Consider the following 17,784-nt stretch of genomic DNA (forward strand, 5'->3'; position numbering starts at 1 on the left):
TATTTTATTTCTCCGCGCGCGCGTATTTTTAGATCAAAGGACAGTATTGGAGGTGTGAGATGATAATGAGGCGGGGACCCTTCTCAACGCCCGCCGTAGTTTTGTTTTTCATGCATTAAACTACAAAGCATTTTCTGCCAATATCTCAGTTCAGGATAATAACATTTAATTCAAATTCTCCCCTGCAGGAACACAGAGATTTCCTAACGCACGGCCTCCGAGGACCTGCTGACTCGCATGTTTTTTTACCCCCATTCCTTTAAATATCTCCCACAGGTCTTTGGGGGACCTCAGTCTTGTGCACAAGAGAAGCCCTCCCCCAAAAAACACACAATCAGACTGATATTTGTGCTGATTCCACTCAGAGATTTGTGTGTATTTATTCACTCGAACCTTCAGCTTCCTTACACAGTGAAACTATTCATTTAATTCAGTGATCCTTGCATTTTTTTATTTGTTTGTTTATGTGTTTGTTTATACTTTATGTGCAGTTGTATGTTAGTCTATATTATAGACAGCAGCAGCATACAATCCTAAGTGTGGCATGGAATTTGTATTTTGGTCTTTCACTTCACTTCTTTTCCACAGTGGGCGTTGAGAGAGAAATTCCTCTGTTGTTGATGGTATAATGACAGATTATTCTTTTAAAACACTCATGCAAAATATGATTTGCTCCTGGCTTTGTTGAGCTCGAGTCCTGGAGGAGCCCCTGTGGATTTTGTTCCAGCCTAGCTCTCGGTTACTTAATTGAAACCTTAATTGCTTCATTTGACTTTTTAAATTGTGTAGCTCATAAAAGTTTGAGATTTCAAGTTCCACCTAAAGTTTCAAACTCAACATGAAATCTTCACAGTTTACAATAATGTAATATCTCAAATTAATCAAATTATTAGTTAAATTAAGGTTCAATTACCCCACTAGTAATTAAGTAATTGAGAGCTCCTGTGGTACAAAACCCAGCAGGGCAGGGTCTCAGCCGCTTGCCTAGTCTCTGGTCTGGTGTGTGGCGCAAGAGCCGACACCTAAAACGACCCCACTGTGAAATTCAGCGTGATTCCCAAGTGGCCCGTCTGAGTGTCGCGTGTCGTGTGTTGTGTGTTGCAGGGGTCAAGGTGAAGTCGGCCCGGACGCAGACCACCCTTTTCCCTCCGGAGAAAGCAGAGGCCGGCCGAGTCCGTCGGCCCACTTCCTCGGGGGCTCAGTTCGTGTTCAGCCCCTCCCGGGACATGGATGACACGGGACCCATCTCAGCCGCCATGCCGGGCGTCCTCATCCCCATGGCCATCCCTCTGGGTGAGGCTGCAAACCATCTGTGCCCTTCCTGCTGAGGAGCAACACTTTCCTGTTTTTAACGTGTCTCCCACAAAGCCCAGACAGCACGCTCTGTACTCGAGTCATGTTGACACCCCAGAGGAGGCATCCGATGATGTCAGCAAAGATGTGACAAGATCTTTTTTGTTAGTTTTTTAGTCAATTTATTCAGGAGGGCGTCACACACCCTGACAACAACAGATCAATACTGCCGGTTCCTCAAAGAAGTGCCATCATCTAACCCTGTTTTTTTTATTAGCCTGACTATGAGAGAGGGTGTCCCGATGCGATGCTGCCCTAATTAAACGTGTCTCTGAGAAACCGCAGGTTCCCACCGACATTGTGCGGCTGAAGGTCACTGCGCCACCCCGCTGCTGCGTCTGATTGAAGGGGCATCGAGTCCTGCCTCCCTCTGCCAGCAGCACCGGCTCCACACGGTCCATTAAAATGGCATTTTAAGAGCTTTTCCTTCCCCACAAAAAAGAGAGAAAAAGAAGATATTAAGCTAATATTTTAGCTCCGTGCGTTTGAACCTTAATTATAATTGTGTTACATTTCTAATTTAAAGTCCTGCTTCTATGTTAATCACATAGTGGACCGGGGGGGGACTAAATGCATTCCTATCCGTACCCTGATAATGACATTTTATGTGAAATACGTTCCTTGTATCATTTAATTAGTTATTGATAAATGGCGACGCTCTGGCAGCCATAGTGAAGATCTGGGAAGACGCATCTCTCCATCGGTGTCTGCGGATCGACCGTGGGGGGCATCAGAGGGGGAATCGATTGGGACTGATGCCTTTTTTGTCTTTCCGTTGCTGCCGAACCCGAATATAGAGCGACTGTGGAGTGATTTGGGATGAATACGCCATTTGATTGCGGAGAATTTGTAAGCGGTGAGAAAAATCACCGGATTCATCCCATCAGGATCGAGAGCAGAGCGCAATTAAGAGGCGTCATCAGGTTGGGTTTGAAAAGCTTCAATCCGACTGATGACACATTCAGAAACATTTCGCGACTCACAGTTTCTGCAGGCGGCAAGCCGCGAAATCTTTCTGAATGTGTCTGGACGGACAGAATAAAACCAAAAACAGCAGCGGCGTTAGCTCTCCTGCAGCTGGAGTGAGATGAGATCGATGCAGAACAGTTGTGAGCAGAGACGGAAGGAGAGACCTTTGCCATTTCCAATTCTGTGCCGGGTGACTGCGGCCATCCTGTAATTATATCTGCAATGCAGCTGGCATATCATTAGTCTGCCGTCGCCACCGTGTCACCGTCGATGGTCGTGTGGTTAATGGCATCTGACGGCATCTCCTGGCAGAACAAAACAGCACTCGATCGCTTACTGTACTGGGGGACAGTTTAAAGATCTGAGGAGGCTGATTTCTTTACTTTAGTCTGTAAAAACAACAACGCAGAACTCTACAAAATACCACCAGTGAAGCAGGATGTGAATTAGTATAGTTTCCCCAAAAATGGAAAGAAATAACTGCATTTCCAACAGAGGCGCGTGTTGCAGTAATACTGTGTTCAGAAGGGATTAATGGCAAAGCTGCTATTGTGCATCGGAAGGAAAGCAATATCTGGCCGTGGACATCGCCAGAATAACAATTACTTTTGTTTCCTTCTGGGCCCCGAATGCGGGGATTGGGCATCGTGAGCCCAGAGTGAAGGGTTTTCTCTCACAGAGTTGAATGCCAGAGGTGGGATCATTAATACCGAACCCATATTTTAAAATCAGCTGGTAAGACTATAGTCTTTGTGGAATCATTTGGTGTTCACATTAAGCATAATAATCGTCCTCTTCCGGAATTCTTATAGTGGTCGGGTTATGATGTCATAATACTTTACTAAGTCCTTCCAGTATCAATAGTATATTATGATTAAAAGAAGATTCGACTCAGAAATCCAAATACATGTGAGAGATCTGAAATTAGGACAAACACATAGAGTACAGTCTGTCAACAATCCTCAGCCTCAGTCCAATTAACGTTTTATGGACTCATTAATAACTTAATCTAATTGTATATCACATTGGAGCTATAGATTAAAGGTGTCCTAATTTCCTCTCCTCTGGGTTCCCCTGGGTGCACTTACAATACGGGGGAGACCCCAAAGGAGCTTGGAAATCTCTTTCAGTTATTTCAGCCGCTGCTCGCCGTTTTGACACCCAATGCTCATTGTGTAGAGACTGCACACATACAGACACAAACACACACTCAGACGCTTTCTCGTGGTGTATTACATTCTCCATTTCCCTGTTTTGACTCTCCCGTTATCTCACAGTTGCTCTGATTTTAAATTGACCGAATGCAGTCTTAATTTCATTTGTTTTTTCTGGATCATCGCCGCATTTGATCATTGATTTAATAGCGCGGGGATAAACACGTTGTAATGTGCCGCTGCTGGGAGGCACAGAAGGTATCTGAAGATCCCGGACAACGCTTGCAAAGGGCTGGAGTGTTTACAGGGACAGATGGCGTAATCAGATATCTGAGGTTGTTAAAGCGTCTGTAAGTAGATCTCTGCCCACAAAATTAGGAGTGTTGTGTTGGAGGATCATCACAAAAGGAAACAGGTCTTTCATCGCAAAACACTTAGGGCTATTCCAAGTTTTGCCCTGCGCTTCATTAAAATACACAATTCGCATTCATGTGACACAAGTCAAGCGGAGATCCGTACATTTTGTTACGGGTGGAGAAAACTGAAGACTTTCATTACGGAAAAGTTTTTTTTTGTTTGACTTTAAAGACGGTACAAAACAACACAATATATTACCTGAGTTTGAGCTCAGTGTAAAATGTATACGTTTTATTTCATGTGACATTTTCCATTTAAAGTGTGCGTATTGCATGAGACGAAGCAAAGCGCTCGGTTGTGATTTTATTTTAAAGAATATTCTGCAGATACAAAAGAAATGCATCGATATCTCGCAGTGTATATCACACTCTCTTCAAAATATCTGAGGAGAGATTTGAACAGTTTCATCCCAGTGGATTTCCGTCAAGTGAAATGTGTTTGAAGGCAAAAGTGCCCTGGAGAAAAAGCTGAACGCCAAAAGCAGGCATGAACATCAAAGGTACCAGCATCTCATTAAGGGTTTCAACATTTTTAAAGGATTGTGTGTTTGTTTGTCTGGTTTGTTTTATCGGTACGACGCCCAACACTTGGGACAATTCTGCACACGTGGGTGTCCTACATACAAATTATTTAAATATATAATTTGTCCGTCAAGTCTTTGGTGTTTAATTCATCATCTGAAAAATAAAGCTGCATCTCTGAGGGGGAAAAGAACATCAACAACAACACAAAAAGCCTATTGATTTTTTTATTCTTTCTTTGCTGGCCAGTGGCTGTTAACGCTCAATCGGAAGTGCCGAAAAAAAAAAAAACATGTTCCTATTACATCGTGAGATGTTACTGTATGCAGCCCAGGTGCGACGGCTTTGTGTGACCCAGAGATGAAACTTGTGTAGCAAAGTTACCAAAAGGTCGCCTAACAAAACTGGGACTTTGAGTTTCGGTGGCACTTTCTGTATGGTTTACCTGCCTGCGTTGGGTTTGTTTGTTGCCTTATCTATAAGACAATTCCTGCCTCGACACCGGTGTCCAGCAGCACCAAGACACCTCGCAATCCATCCTCTCTACTGCAGGGGTTTGTTCATAACCTAAAGGTCTGTAAATGACTGCTGTATGAAACCCCATCCTTCCTCACTGCATTAGCAGAAAATACGTGTTTTTTTAATCCTCAGAGGAATTTCCTTTGTGAAACACACTCACCGCATGAAAGCAAACAACATACAAATCACGACAACAAATGTATAGTTTTCCTTCTTTGTACAGTGGGGAATTAGGAACGGGGGCGCAGTTTTGTGTTGTTGCGAACGACGGAAACAGGATTGTCGTACCAGTCTAGTTCTTTAAAGACGCCTCTAAACAAAGATACCTTGGTTTCTACACTTCTAAGATAATTGCTGTCTTCTTATTTTAGGGCAAAACAAGAAAGAAAAGAACAAGCGTGTTCACAGGGAGCAGGGGTGTGCATGTGTGTCCTGGCTCCTGTCGTTGGGAGGAACTAGTAAAGGATTTGGTCGACAGCCCGGGCTTTATGGCCTAACTGATGATCAGGGCGGGTTTAAATGGTAAAGCATTAATTAAAAACATGGGAGTAGCAGATTGCCTTTCTTTGCATGTGCTCTGTGAATTATAGCATAGATTATAGCAGGTGTTTTAATTAAGAAAACAATGTGTGTGTGATATTTCTCGTATCTCCTCTGACGGATGCGAAGAAAGACCTGCATCTTCCCGGGAAGTGCGAATTGCAAGCACTTCCACCCCCCCGTGACTCAAAAACAGCATTGAAGGCAGTATTAAAGAATAATGTGACCTTCCCATGGCCCAGCTCCTCAGAGAAGCACAGATTCAGTTTCCACTGCTGCTAGAGACGCCTTTGACGCGGTAGAAAAAATATAGAAGCGCTTGTAGTAGAAATCTTGACTCAGTGGGTTATATTTTAATGATCCGCAGTGAGGAACATGTAAAGTTCATCCAAGAACCTTTTATCTTCCGTACTTCTTCCTGAAGGATGAGATATCCCCCATATAAGGGCTATAGGATACACTTGGATATGCATGTTGTGTGTTTATCACGTAATTTATTAACAAATTAACGAGTATAAAGCAAAGAATTCATGTATTTCGGTCTGAGAGGCCTTACTTTCCTGAAAAAGCCTATTTAAAATGTGTGGTGTATCTAGTTTTAATCCTGTCTAACACCTTTCTTCAGTAACCGGATAACTATCCAGGAGAATAGTGTTTAAGTGCATTTTAGTTGCATTAAAACATTTCACGGAAGCGGCAACTCCTTTTTTTTTTTTTTTTTCATGCCGAGATGTTTTGAATGCCGGTGCTTTATACCTTCGAGACGGAGAACATGAAAGTGCTAATTTAGCCACCGCCATAGAGAAATGACAGCCGGCGTTTGGAGGAGAGGGAAAATGGAGCGTAATCGGCGCAGCATCATCAGAAAATGATTACAGTGACCGAGACAGCTTTCAAAGCAAGGAGCTTGGAATAAAAAGCAATTTTTGGATGGAGTGCTAGACCATCACCAAACCACAGGTATCAGTTAGTGATGTTAAATTGAGTTTCAATGATGGGAAATAGCAATAAGAGCGGCTCTGTTGCATTACGCTCACGATCGTCCTGAGGAGACGGATGCGTGCAGGAATTGGACAGATTTGTGGTGATTGGTGTTCGTGTTTTTATTTAACGCACACGCTTCTCCTGAGCCCCGACACTCGACCCTGCGGCGCAGGTCGTCTGGATGGAGCCAAGAGAATCGGCCACAGATTGACAGGATGTTGCTTAACGTGTGCTGTTTGCATCATAGCACGTCCTTCACTAACACGATGACATCATGATTAAATCACGGTGGAATTAGTAATTGATTTATTTGGCCTGTATAGTTACAGAAAATCATTGCATCACTTACTGATTCACTCCAGAACCAAAACATGTGGAAGAACAGATTGTGTTCACAGTTCAGACCAGATCTGCACACGCGTGATATCCACCCAGGTGCTCTCTCACAAACCCCTTGATCAACATTGGTTTTCTCTGCCGTCGCAGGAATGAACCCTCATGCGCTTTGGCTCCGTTTGAGACTCGAGGGCTTTCAGTTGCACGACGAGTTGCCAGGCAACCTCGAACATCAGCTGACGACACCCACAGCATCTCGAACGACATCAAAGTGGATTCTTCTAGAGACGTTGCTTGGGCCTGTTAGGGACAAAAATCAGATCCTAATGAAGGGTCTTCAATGATAGTGTTATATGTATGTGATGTGTAACGTATATTTGTCTCGACATGCCTCCCGGCAAAGAGTTTCATTGTTTGATTCCTCACAGGCTCAGCTCAGATTTCCTTAGTTGTTCTGTCTTGCTTGTTTTTATTCTCGTTTAAGCTTGCCATTCCGATTTCTAAGGTGTTTCTGTACCCGCTGCACGAATATCACAAAAAGGCTGATTGTTGTTTGCTTTGTGTAAACCCTTTTTTTTTTTTTTTATAAAGGAGGTATATATAAAATCTGAAATGTCAGCGTCTGTCACACCCGCAGCGCCGTCGAAGGCGTCTTTGATGGTTTTCAGAGAGATTTCCATCCCAGAATGCAATTCAAGTGTGAGCCCAGAAGTAAATGAGACTCGCTCTTTCATGGCGGAGTCAAAGGCGCGCTCGACTGATCCCAGGCGTCCTCCACAGCTCTGTTAGTGCAAATTGAACGCCTGATTGTGTGTCTTTGGGGTTACTGATGAAATGCCAGAAGTGCTTTCCTCAATCAGACGCTTCTCTAGGATCTAACGTGGCAAAGCATTCGTACCCCAGGAACTTGTATCGCAGTTCCTGTGAATCTCGAATATTCAGCATCTGAGGACGGACTGGTGAAGTCTTTCATTTGGGATAGATACATGGTTATTTAAAGGAAGCCATCCTGACATTAATGACTTGTCTATAAGGTGCATGAATTATTTGTAAAGCGTACAACCCTGAAATACCTCCCCGTGTCACATCCTGTCCTTTAGATAGACAGAACCGAAGGCATTCCCTAGAAGCCAGGTCCTTCTGCTCTCTCCAGCGAAAGAGACATGTATTTGAATTCAAATCCACCACTTTTGATTAAAAAAGTCATGAAATACAAGAGGCATGAGGCTCCTAAACCATATTCCAGCCGCTCAGCCCCTGAGATGGTCTCCAATTCCGATCGCACAGGAAGTGAGGCGGCCCACTCTGCGTTTCGTCTGGGTTCAGGTTGTTGGGTTCCTGCCCATTGCCGCCACCTTCCATTTTCATTACCCAACTTCCTGATAATGTATCTCTTGCTTTTATGGTTTCAGACATTACGGCATAGACACTGTAATCTGATTATTCTCCTCTGTGTGTGTGTGTGTTTAACACGTTTTCTGGTGCTATTCCTTTTTTTTGTCCCCTGTTCTTTCGCTCCATCCTCTCTCTCCATCCTTTCTTCCTTCCTGTCTCTTTCTCCCATCCCCGAATGCCAGCCGTTCACTGCTGTCCCCCTGCTGTCCCTCAGGTGTTCCCCGGCTGGACGGACCAGCCCCTCAGCCGTTCGCGGTGACCCTGACCCGCCGGCAGCCAGTCACCGTGAGCGTCTCGGCCCCGGACTCGCCCCCCAGGCCCCCCGCGGCCCCCCGCAGGCCCAATGTGGCCGTGCTCGAGATGAAGTCTGAGAAGAAAGAGCCGCCCACGCTCACCGTGCAGGTACAGCAATCCGACGGGACCACAATCGGTTGATGCCACCTTCCTTTCACCGTAATCGACTCGGGCCGGTTCGGCTCAGCCTCTTACCGGTCTGTGTGTCTTAATACAGGTTCTGCCCGGGGTGGACATCGACAGCGTCTGCAGTGAGAGTCCAGCGCCATCTCCTTCGCCGGCACATGCGGAGAATCAGGTAACACCCATCAGGGACAAGAAGTCGGTTTTATTTCAGAATTATGTTCTAGAATGTTTATTTGTTATTTCAGAGAAAAAATACATTTGATATTTGCTAATATTATGCAGCAGCTTCATGGCAACAACCGTCCAAATGCTTTTACCCTTGGACAGCCCTTGACTCTTTCCTGTGGCCTCCCTCCCTTCCTCTCTCTCTCTCTCTCTCTCTCTCTCTCTCTCTTAATATTTATAGCAGCGCTGCTGGGAGAAAATGCCCCGCGGCTCTCGAAAGGTGTGCTTTTCCCCGGCGAGTCCACATTATTTCTCACAGAGGGAGTATTGATTTTTGGGGTAATTGTGTCTGGTGCAACAGCCTAAACGTGCCACAGTCGCTTTGATTTGTGATTCCGCTGACAGCCCGCTAACTATTATTATTATTACTTTTATTTTTATCCAGGCTGGTCACAGCTCCATCTAGGGGATGTTAATTACTTTGTCGCCGTTATTGATAGTGTGTTTATGTGACGACGGCCTCTCGTCTGTCCCCGGACCGCGTCGCAGTCAGTGTTGCATTCTGCACAAGGTGTTACAGGGTTGCGGTCTTTTGGCGTACGTGCAATTTTTCTAAATCCTTTAATAGTTCCCCCGGTTGAAGTACCGAACCTGAAATTGACTCACGAAAGAAGCCCCACACATTAATACAAAATAAACTAATGAGTAATTGGATTGATATTAAGACTGTGGGAAGGGAAAAACGCAATATAGTGAGAAAGATGAAGGGAAAAGTGACGTTTCTGTTCTGCAAAGACCTTTGGGGTTTGGGTTTCATTCCTTCTCATAAATCTGGCTGCAAATAGGAGGCTTTTAACATAATTATTAAAATAACATGTTTAAATTGTGTTTTTCATCCCGGGCTCATTCCTGAGAATCTCACAGAGGATTTCTGCCAAAGAGTTTCTAATGGGGCTGATCTTGTGTCTCCCTTAAGCTCTGTATGATTTCTACAGGCAGAGATTCCAGTACATTTTATTTTAAGAAACCGTGTCTGTGCCGAGAAGCTGCTTTTCCATTTTGGTGAATCTGCGGATAAAGGGGCCGTGTTCTCTCTCGACGCTGTGGATGTACATCTCTAATCAGACGAGAGGCGGCCGCGGCATTGGCTGGCCAAGAGGCAGGGCCTGACAGCGCCTGCGATATCGCTTTCCGAGAGGAGAGGCCGAACAAATAATTGTTCTTCATTTGAACAGAAATTGTGGCCTCCGCTTCTTTTTCATTTAGTGTAGATGACCCAGGCGTAACACAGATATTAAAAACAATATGTGCTTAATAACATTCATTCAGGAGTAGAACTGACAAGAGAGACCAAATATGTCAGCTTTAGAAATTAACATTGTGGGAGAAACTGTCGAACTGTCCAGCTGTGTGTGATTGTCGGCCCCTGTTCCCCCGCCTCACAGCGTCGTTTACATAAACAAGCGGCGCACGGCAGGCATGGCTAACACATGTTTAAAGCTCTCTGCCATGTTTTGGAAACCCAAATAAGGGAGGGACGGGGCCAGCGTTTGCGAGAGGGGAATGCAGGGGGTGTCTTGTCAGAGCAGATGGGAGTGATTACTCTGGTATTCGACAAACGTGGCCAGACGCTAGAGGTCTCCTCTGCAAGTCGTGAACCTGCAGTCCTCTCAGTTTCCTGTTTCGTCCTTAAAATCCCAGAAAGCTTTCTAAAGCAGACCTGCTCCCTCTGCCCTTCGAGGAAGTTTGTGCTTTGAGAGTCGGTGATAAACCCCAAGGTCATTTCAGTTCGTCCGTTTTGAGAAACACAGGCCTGTATAATGCCAGCACTACATCAGAGACGGCTTGTGTTTTTCCCTTCCTTCCTTCCTCGCCGTCTCGAGTCCTGCGCCGTGTGCAGCTTCCTCCCGTGGAGCTTGTGCTGTCATATCTCAAGGAATTCGTTCTCTGAAACCCGAAATGCGTGGCGGTGTTACGATGAAGCGCACTCGAGGGTTAAAACAATCAGAACTGCCGGTCATCTGCTGTGACTCTGTTGCCGGGCCAGCTGACTCCACAGAGCTGGAATTATACCTGGCCGCCCGCCAGCGCTCCTGGACGTGGAGTTTATTATTCTGACAGCACGACGCTGGCCTGAATTTGCAGATTAATTCTGCAGACGCTAGGGCAAGCATTTTTTTTTTTCCCCTTTCTGGAGAAATTACATTTTAACCAGGTTTCAAACACGGGTATTAATGTATTGATGTGTTTATGTCCCCTGGTGGCCGTGTGCCATGAATAACTAAGATTTGTGGCTTTTTTTTTTCGGAGCGGAACAATAAAGCCCCCTTTTGAGTATTTAACAGTTCAGTGGGAAGAGTTTTCCATCAAAAAGCATCACAACTGCCCATCTGTATGCAAGTACGGCGTCCTCTCGTCTCTTAATTGTGCCACGGGACCATTTCTGTATTCGTGAAGAGGCTGTGCATGAAAATGTGTATTTTTTTAATAATAATTGCTCTTAGATTATTATGACTGGTTTAGCCCACAATAATTACACAATTATCATCTCTCTGTCTGCCAAAGCTTGTGTATTAACTGACGATGTGTATTTCTCATTCCAAAGTCTTTATATTGCGTAGCAGTTTGACCACACACAATCCAGTTATCCTAACAGAAGTTAATTTAGGCAGCAGAACATTAGGTTTTATTGATAAACCCCCGAAGTAAAACACACAGAGCTTCACGGCTTCAATAACGTTTTCTTTCCCCCCAAGGCAAGGTCCAGGGGTCCTGCGTTTGATCTCGTGTGGGAGAACCTGAATCAAAGTCAACTCGAGCGGCCTGAATATACAGCTCTAGCCCCCCGACTGTGTTCCCGCTCCGCCGACCGTTGATGATTTTACCTCCCGTGCGCCTGGCGTTGTGTGGCGTTGTTGGGCGGCTGGAACAGATGACTAATCCCCATTAGTTTGTGTTGGGAGGGAGGTGGGTGTCAGGCTGTGCAGCTATTCCTACCAGTGCCGTTCAGAAGGGCCGTCAGACGCCACAGCTGGGTGGCACTTTGACTCTTCACACCTGACTTCAGCTGGCGTTCCTGCAGAATAACATGAACGAGAAAGTGCTTAAAGAGAGCGTAGCAGGTTTAAAGTGTGTTTAAATATACATATATTGTTCCACGGTTATTTTAGAAAGATGCCTATAGTCTCTTCTCTCTGTTAACATCCTGACACCCTTTTGAACAGAAAACCAGACTACTCCTGTTTATGAATGTTATTTATTTTAATGCAGATGATTACAGCTGAAGTTCTCTTTGTTAAAGGAGGTTTAATCACATCTCTGTTCGCAACGATTTATTTTCCTCCAAACTTTTGAAGTGTGACGGCTTTCCGTTACATAAACTGCGTTAAGAGTGAAGGGGGAATTGATTGTGACTGAATCTAATGGCCGGTGAATCATCTAAAAACTTATGTAAATATGTTTATTTTAATTTTTTCGCCTCTCTGGTAAGTGCTGCTCAACACAGACTGTCTAATGTGAGACGGGTTACATTTGCTTTTCAGTGTCACTTTGAAATGAGCCACAGCCTGCAATTTGTGTGGCTTTAACAGACCAGAACCACGAATGGGCCGAGGAAGTGAGAAGCTAACCCTCAGCAGCGGCATCAATAACGTTGTTTTGCCGGCATTTGGGAAGGTTATAAATAGTGAAGTTCTTTCGCTTTTCTGATATTTGCTTTCTTTTATGTGTAGTTTAATCTTGTGCTCTGACAAATATAGTGAATTCTGGCTAAAGTCTTCGGATGCTGCTCAGATCCCGACAGACCACATGGTTATTAAAGTCTGTGGCAGACATTTCTGAGCAGGCCGCCCGGGGTCACAGTCACCCTTTGTGTTCAGACACACCTGTTTCACGTTCTTCCGTTTTGTTGTTGTTGTTTTTGTGGAAACCCTTTGTGTTACACGTTATTTGTTCATGTTTTTACTTACTGAGTATGAACACAACCCAGATTCAGATTCCCTTTAAAGTTTTAACCCAAACCCGGCAAACTGACATGACTCATTCCATTATGGCGCTATGTTCTGTGATGCCCCTTTTCACTCCATCGCGACTCAACGATATAATGCTTCCGTACATTGGAGGGAATCTGTGCCAAGCTTGGCGCTTCAAAGACCTTTCATATCTGTCTGGAATCTGCCCACTCAGAAGGTATTAATAATCCTCACAAGCTGTTTGAAAAAATAACTTTGTCGCAGGTAATAGAAATCATCCTTTTGATGTTCCTGTAACAAATATTTAATCTTTCTCTCTGAACACTTCGTAGATCAGTCCTTTCCTGGGGGCAGACCCTTTCAATTGGGCTCAAGTTCATCTCGATCAGCTTTTCACTTGCTAATTTTGCTGCCGCCCCGAGCCTTTGAAATAGCAGAGCGCCTTGGATTAGTGCCCACCCACCTGAAACAGACCCTCCCAGGCCCGGCACTGAAAGGAAGGGTTTATACGGACAGATAATGGATGTCTTAGATCGAGCTAGACTTACTAAAGCAACGCCTCCCTGTGCCTCTTGCCTTATTGATGAGGCCGGTCAGACAGGCGTTTTAAAGGTGAATCAACATTGGGAGGGCAAGCTTTTCATTACACACACGGACACACATGTAAGAACACAAGACAGTGTCCAATCGAGAGGAGGTCATTCACCCCATCGTGCTCGTTTGGTGTCCATTAATAACTAAGTGATCAAGGATCCTATCCAGTCTGTTTTTGAATGTTCCCAAATTGTCTCTTCAGCCACATCGCTGGGGAGTTTGTTCAGATTGTGACGCCTCTCTGTGTGAAGAAGTGTCTCCTGTTTTCTGTCTTGAATGCCTTGAAGTCCAATTTCCATTTGTGTCCCCGGGTGCGTGTGTCCCTGCTGATCTGGAAAAGCTCCTCTGGTTTGATGTGGTCGATGCCCTTCATGATTTTGAAGACTTGAATCAAGTCCCCACGTAGTCTCCTCTTAATTTAATTTATATATTAGTTTTTACTACGTGGGGCATATACTGAGTTTATTAACCATTGCACATTATTATTTATACTTTTATAAATGTCTCTTTCGTCTGTACAAACACAACCATTAGCACCTGACATCAGAAAAAGAGCAACCCTGCCTGCTCTCCTTTCTAATACACTCTTGTCGAATGTTTAAATCTCTTGTTAAGAAATACTTAATTCACTTAAAAATATATACATATATGTTATTGTAAGTATAGCTTCATGTGCACAAACAAGTGCTTTGTGAAGTGCGTTTTTCCTCTGGCACTAACAACGCCGCAGTAATGAAGGTCAAGTGCGGCCAGATTTTGCGCCGGTGATATCATCAGACATCATTAATCATCACTGTGCTGACCCGACCCGGCCCGACACACACGGGCTGTTCTGAGACTCCTTATAGCAAAGCCATGTTCAAAATACTAGCAATAGTAAGATGTATCCATCTATATTAGTATTTACTATTACTAATCATAATATAGTTAAACAAATAATACATTTATATACATGATATAATACAATAACTGTTATTAGTAGCTTGTTAAGCTGAGTAAAGGAATCGTCCCTGAGGTGGTCCCCCCCGCCTGCGAGACATCAATCTGAGTCCGGCGAGCGAAAAACAACAAGAAGTTCTCCAGACAGGCTTCCTGAGCTGGGAGCGGGCCTCGTTAGCAGACACGGGGCCCCAGCTGGAGGGGGGAGCGCGCCAGGCGTAGGGTTACGGCACTAACCTCGGCATGATTGTGGGTGGGGGGGTGGAGGAGGAGTACGCTGACTCATGAGCTTGTGTTTCGTACGTTCACGGAACGCCGGCCAGCGTCTGGAACACGGAGAGCTGGTTAGTATGTTTCTGTGGTGGATATTTGAGACGTCTCGGCGGTTTCGCAGAGTGCGTTCGCTTGTGTTATTGAAACAAAGATGGGCCGTGCGTGTGCCCCCGTCTCTGAGCGTGATCAACTGTGAGTCCTGGGCGTCTGAGATCATTGGAGGCACGTGCCCAGCCCTCAGATGCCCTCAGAGCACAGGCTTTGACCTCTCCAGCCCCTGTTGAGATTGGCCCTGGCCCTATTATCGCTCTTCTGTGGAAAACACCGAAGTCTGTGTGGTTTCTCTAAGCCCCGTCTCTCTGGTCAGTAGGAGCGCTCAGCATCGGTTCGCCGGCTGAATGTTAATGCCCTCCCTCAACCGGCTGCACTATCTTCAGCCCTTCTGCAGTGGAAGAAAAAAGAGAAAGAAAGAAGCGTACACTGCAGCAATCTGCACAGACTCTTCTCACTGCTGTTATTGGGAAGGAGATATAAATCTGTGACTGCTATTCATCCGGAGTGTAGAGGTATTTAAAGAGATAACGCCTCACCTAGGCTGACTCAAGAGAGGACACGAATATAAATCCTGCCTGCAAATCATCCTCATTTATTACATCCTCTGTGTGTGTCCGCTGAAAGGGCAGTTTATAATCAGGTGTGTGTCTTTAATGGAAGTCTGTGCTTTTAAATAAGCATTAATGTGAAATGATTTGACTGGTAATGAAGAAAACATCTTTATTCTCTAGTCACCCCCCCAAAAAAATGAAATATGCTGTAGTTGTGCAACGTTGCAGCTGTTCGTTCTGTGATCTCATGAAGGTTAATATCAATGCCCCCCCCCACCCCGAATCCTGCACCGCGTCTAACCACTCCTGCTCTCCGACTGACATAGCTGGCATTTAATCATCCCCAACTCATGAAAGTTCAAACCGACCCGAGACTCCGACTGAAGGCGACGCTTTGTTTCGGCACTTTCTCTCTCCCGCGTTGGCAGCCGCCCCTCCCGTTTCCCTTTTTTATGACACCGTCCCATAAATGTATTTGTTTTATACGGGTCAGAGGTGAAAAGGGGGAAATCATCGAGGAAATGCTGCGAGCGATCGAGAGTGATTTATGATGCTGTCAAGGCACGACGCATTGAACAAACACCAACTGGAACGCTTATTAACCGCGTCGTCTGACGGTGGAGACGTACCGGTGAGAAGACTCAGAATCGCTATTGGACGGGATTTAAACGTGCTGGTGTTCTGCCAGAAATGTGCAGACAAAATAAAGAGGTTTCTCTCCAGCTGCATTGATCTCTGTAATGTCAAAAATGTGTTTTATTTGCTCTTGTCAGCATGAGGGTTTACAATCAGCACTTCCTGGGTAACAAAATAATAATGACCTGTTAATAGTGAAGAGGAATAATATATTAATTCAGGGCATTGTAAAGACATTCTTCTCCACCATGTTGCTGTGGAGCTGCCGAGATATTTCCTCATGGGCAGAGTTCAGTTAGGTTATTTCCTTGGGTTAATCCGGATGTAGCTGTCACTCACATGCATGACAGGGATGTGTCTCAGAAGATGGTGCAGCCTGGATGTCAAAAACACATCCAGGGTGTCAGGAGCGTCACTGACAGGGGTGCCGGTGTGTTATAATTGCGCTTGCAAGAGCCAGACGAACGCCTGGTTGCGGGTCTGATACGAGCTGAAAGGATCGTGGACACACAGGCGTGTATCATAGACATGGTTCTTTCCACCCTGGCTAGATCAAGTTTATTTGAATGCTGCAAGAAACAAATACACAAATTCTGGTCCTACATCTTCACAGTCAGATGCGATGGGAGGGTTTGCGGGTCCCTACAGTCAGACTGTGTGAAATAAACAGGAGGTGACACTCATCGTTTCTTGCCACGTGTTGAAAAGTTTCCCGCTTTTCGGAGAGACCCGTTTAAATCGTAATTCCTGTTCTGTTTTCAGACCGTGGAGCGGAGCCAGGCGGAGGAGGAAGACCGGGATGGTTTCCCTGGAACTAATTTCATCTGCGTCACTGATATTGCACAGGTGATCCTTTCGATATCTTCGACCTTGATTTGTGCGTCACTTCCTCCGCGTGGCAGCTTTGAGTATGATGTCATGTGTCCACAAGATCTGATGTCTCCTCTCTTCACCGGTTGATTGTCTAGTGAACAATCTGGCTGACGAGCCTCAGATTTACTCAGTCAGAAAATATGTGTTTATATCTATTGGTATGTGAAGGTGCCTGTTGAAAGAAAGAGCTACAGTAGGGAGAAAAGCCCAACCCTTCAATGTACAGGAATTTGCTAATTGAAGGCTTTATATAGTGACTGCTAATAACCGGTGAGGAATAATTCTCTGTGTCTCAAATACTGGTCGGGTAGAAGACGTTCTGACAGAGTTCGTAAATGCATATTATTTTAACACATTTTTTTTCCCCCTAAAAGGATTAACAAACTTTTTCCCCCTCCCTCTCTCTGACCGTAGGATTTTATTTATGTATTTATCCTTAAGGAACGAAAAACTAGCTATTTTATGTAATGGAGGCATTTGGGATTAATCTTGAGTTAAAAAATGCAAACAACTCTACTACAGAAAAATAAAACAGCTCCATATTTTCCTCCCCATGTTTTTAAATGCTTCCCGATGCTCCCATTGTTCCCACAGATCTGCGGCGAACGACACACAACGAGCATTACCAGGACATGACAAATTGTGTGCGATGCGAACGTTCATGCGAGAGCACAATCAGATAATATGTAAATATGACTGCAGTCATTACTGCTTTGTGTAGGGATTGAGGAGCAGCCTCCCGCGCCGCACATGCATGTCTCTGTCAGCGAGTGCCCGAGCAGGTTATTCCACAGTGCCCTCTTTTGGTGACAGACTGCATGAGCCCTCATGAACTTCAGTGTCTGGTGTGTGTTGTTTAAGGTAACATCAGTACTGTTGATTTTCTGAACAATTTTAAAGTATATGAACATAAGAAGAAAGTTTCCAATCGAGAGGAGCCCATTCGCCCCATCGTGCTCGTTTGGTGTCCATTAATAACTAAGTGATCGAGGATCCTATCCAGTCTGTTTTTTAATGTTCCCAAATTGTCTCTTCAGCCACATCGCTGGGGAGTTTGTTCAGGTTGTGACGCCTCTCTGTGTGAAGAAGTGTCTCCTGTTTTCTGTCTTGAATGCCTTGA

The 17,784-nt window shown here is 44.9% G+C and overlaps 1 protein-coding gene across 1 annotated transcript in view; it reads left to right on the forward strand.

Moving 5' to 3' along the window:
* The window catches only part of kiaa0586 (KIAA0586 ortholog), a 129,502-nt gene that overhangs the window by 81,377 nt on the left and 30,341 nt on the right, over window positions 1–17,784 (forward strand). The window contains exons 14-17 of the mRNA XM_066694391.1: window positions 1,105–1,293; window positions 8,403–8,590; window positions 8,700–8,780; window positions 16,554–16,637. Coding sequence (XP_066550488.1) covers window positions 1,105–1,293; window positions 8,403–8,590; window positions 8,700–8,780; window positions 16,554–16,637 — 542 coding nt within the window. The remainder of the gene's footprint in view (window positions 1–1,104; window positions 1,294–8,402; window positions 8,591–8,699; window positions 8,781–16,553; window positions 16,638–17,784) is intronic.

The sequence above is a fragment of the Amia ocellicauda genome, chromosome 21 (genome assembly GCF_036373705.1).
Source record: "Amia ocellicauda isolate fAmiCal2 chromosome 21, fAmiCal2.hap1, whole genome shotgun sequence".
In the NCBI taxonomy this organism is placed as follows: domain Eukaryota; kingdom Metazoa; phylum Chordata; class Actinopteri; order Amiiformes; family Amiidae; genus Amia; species Amia ocellicauda.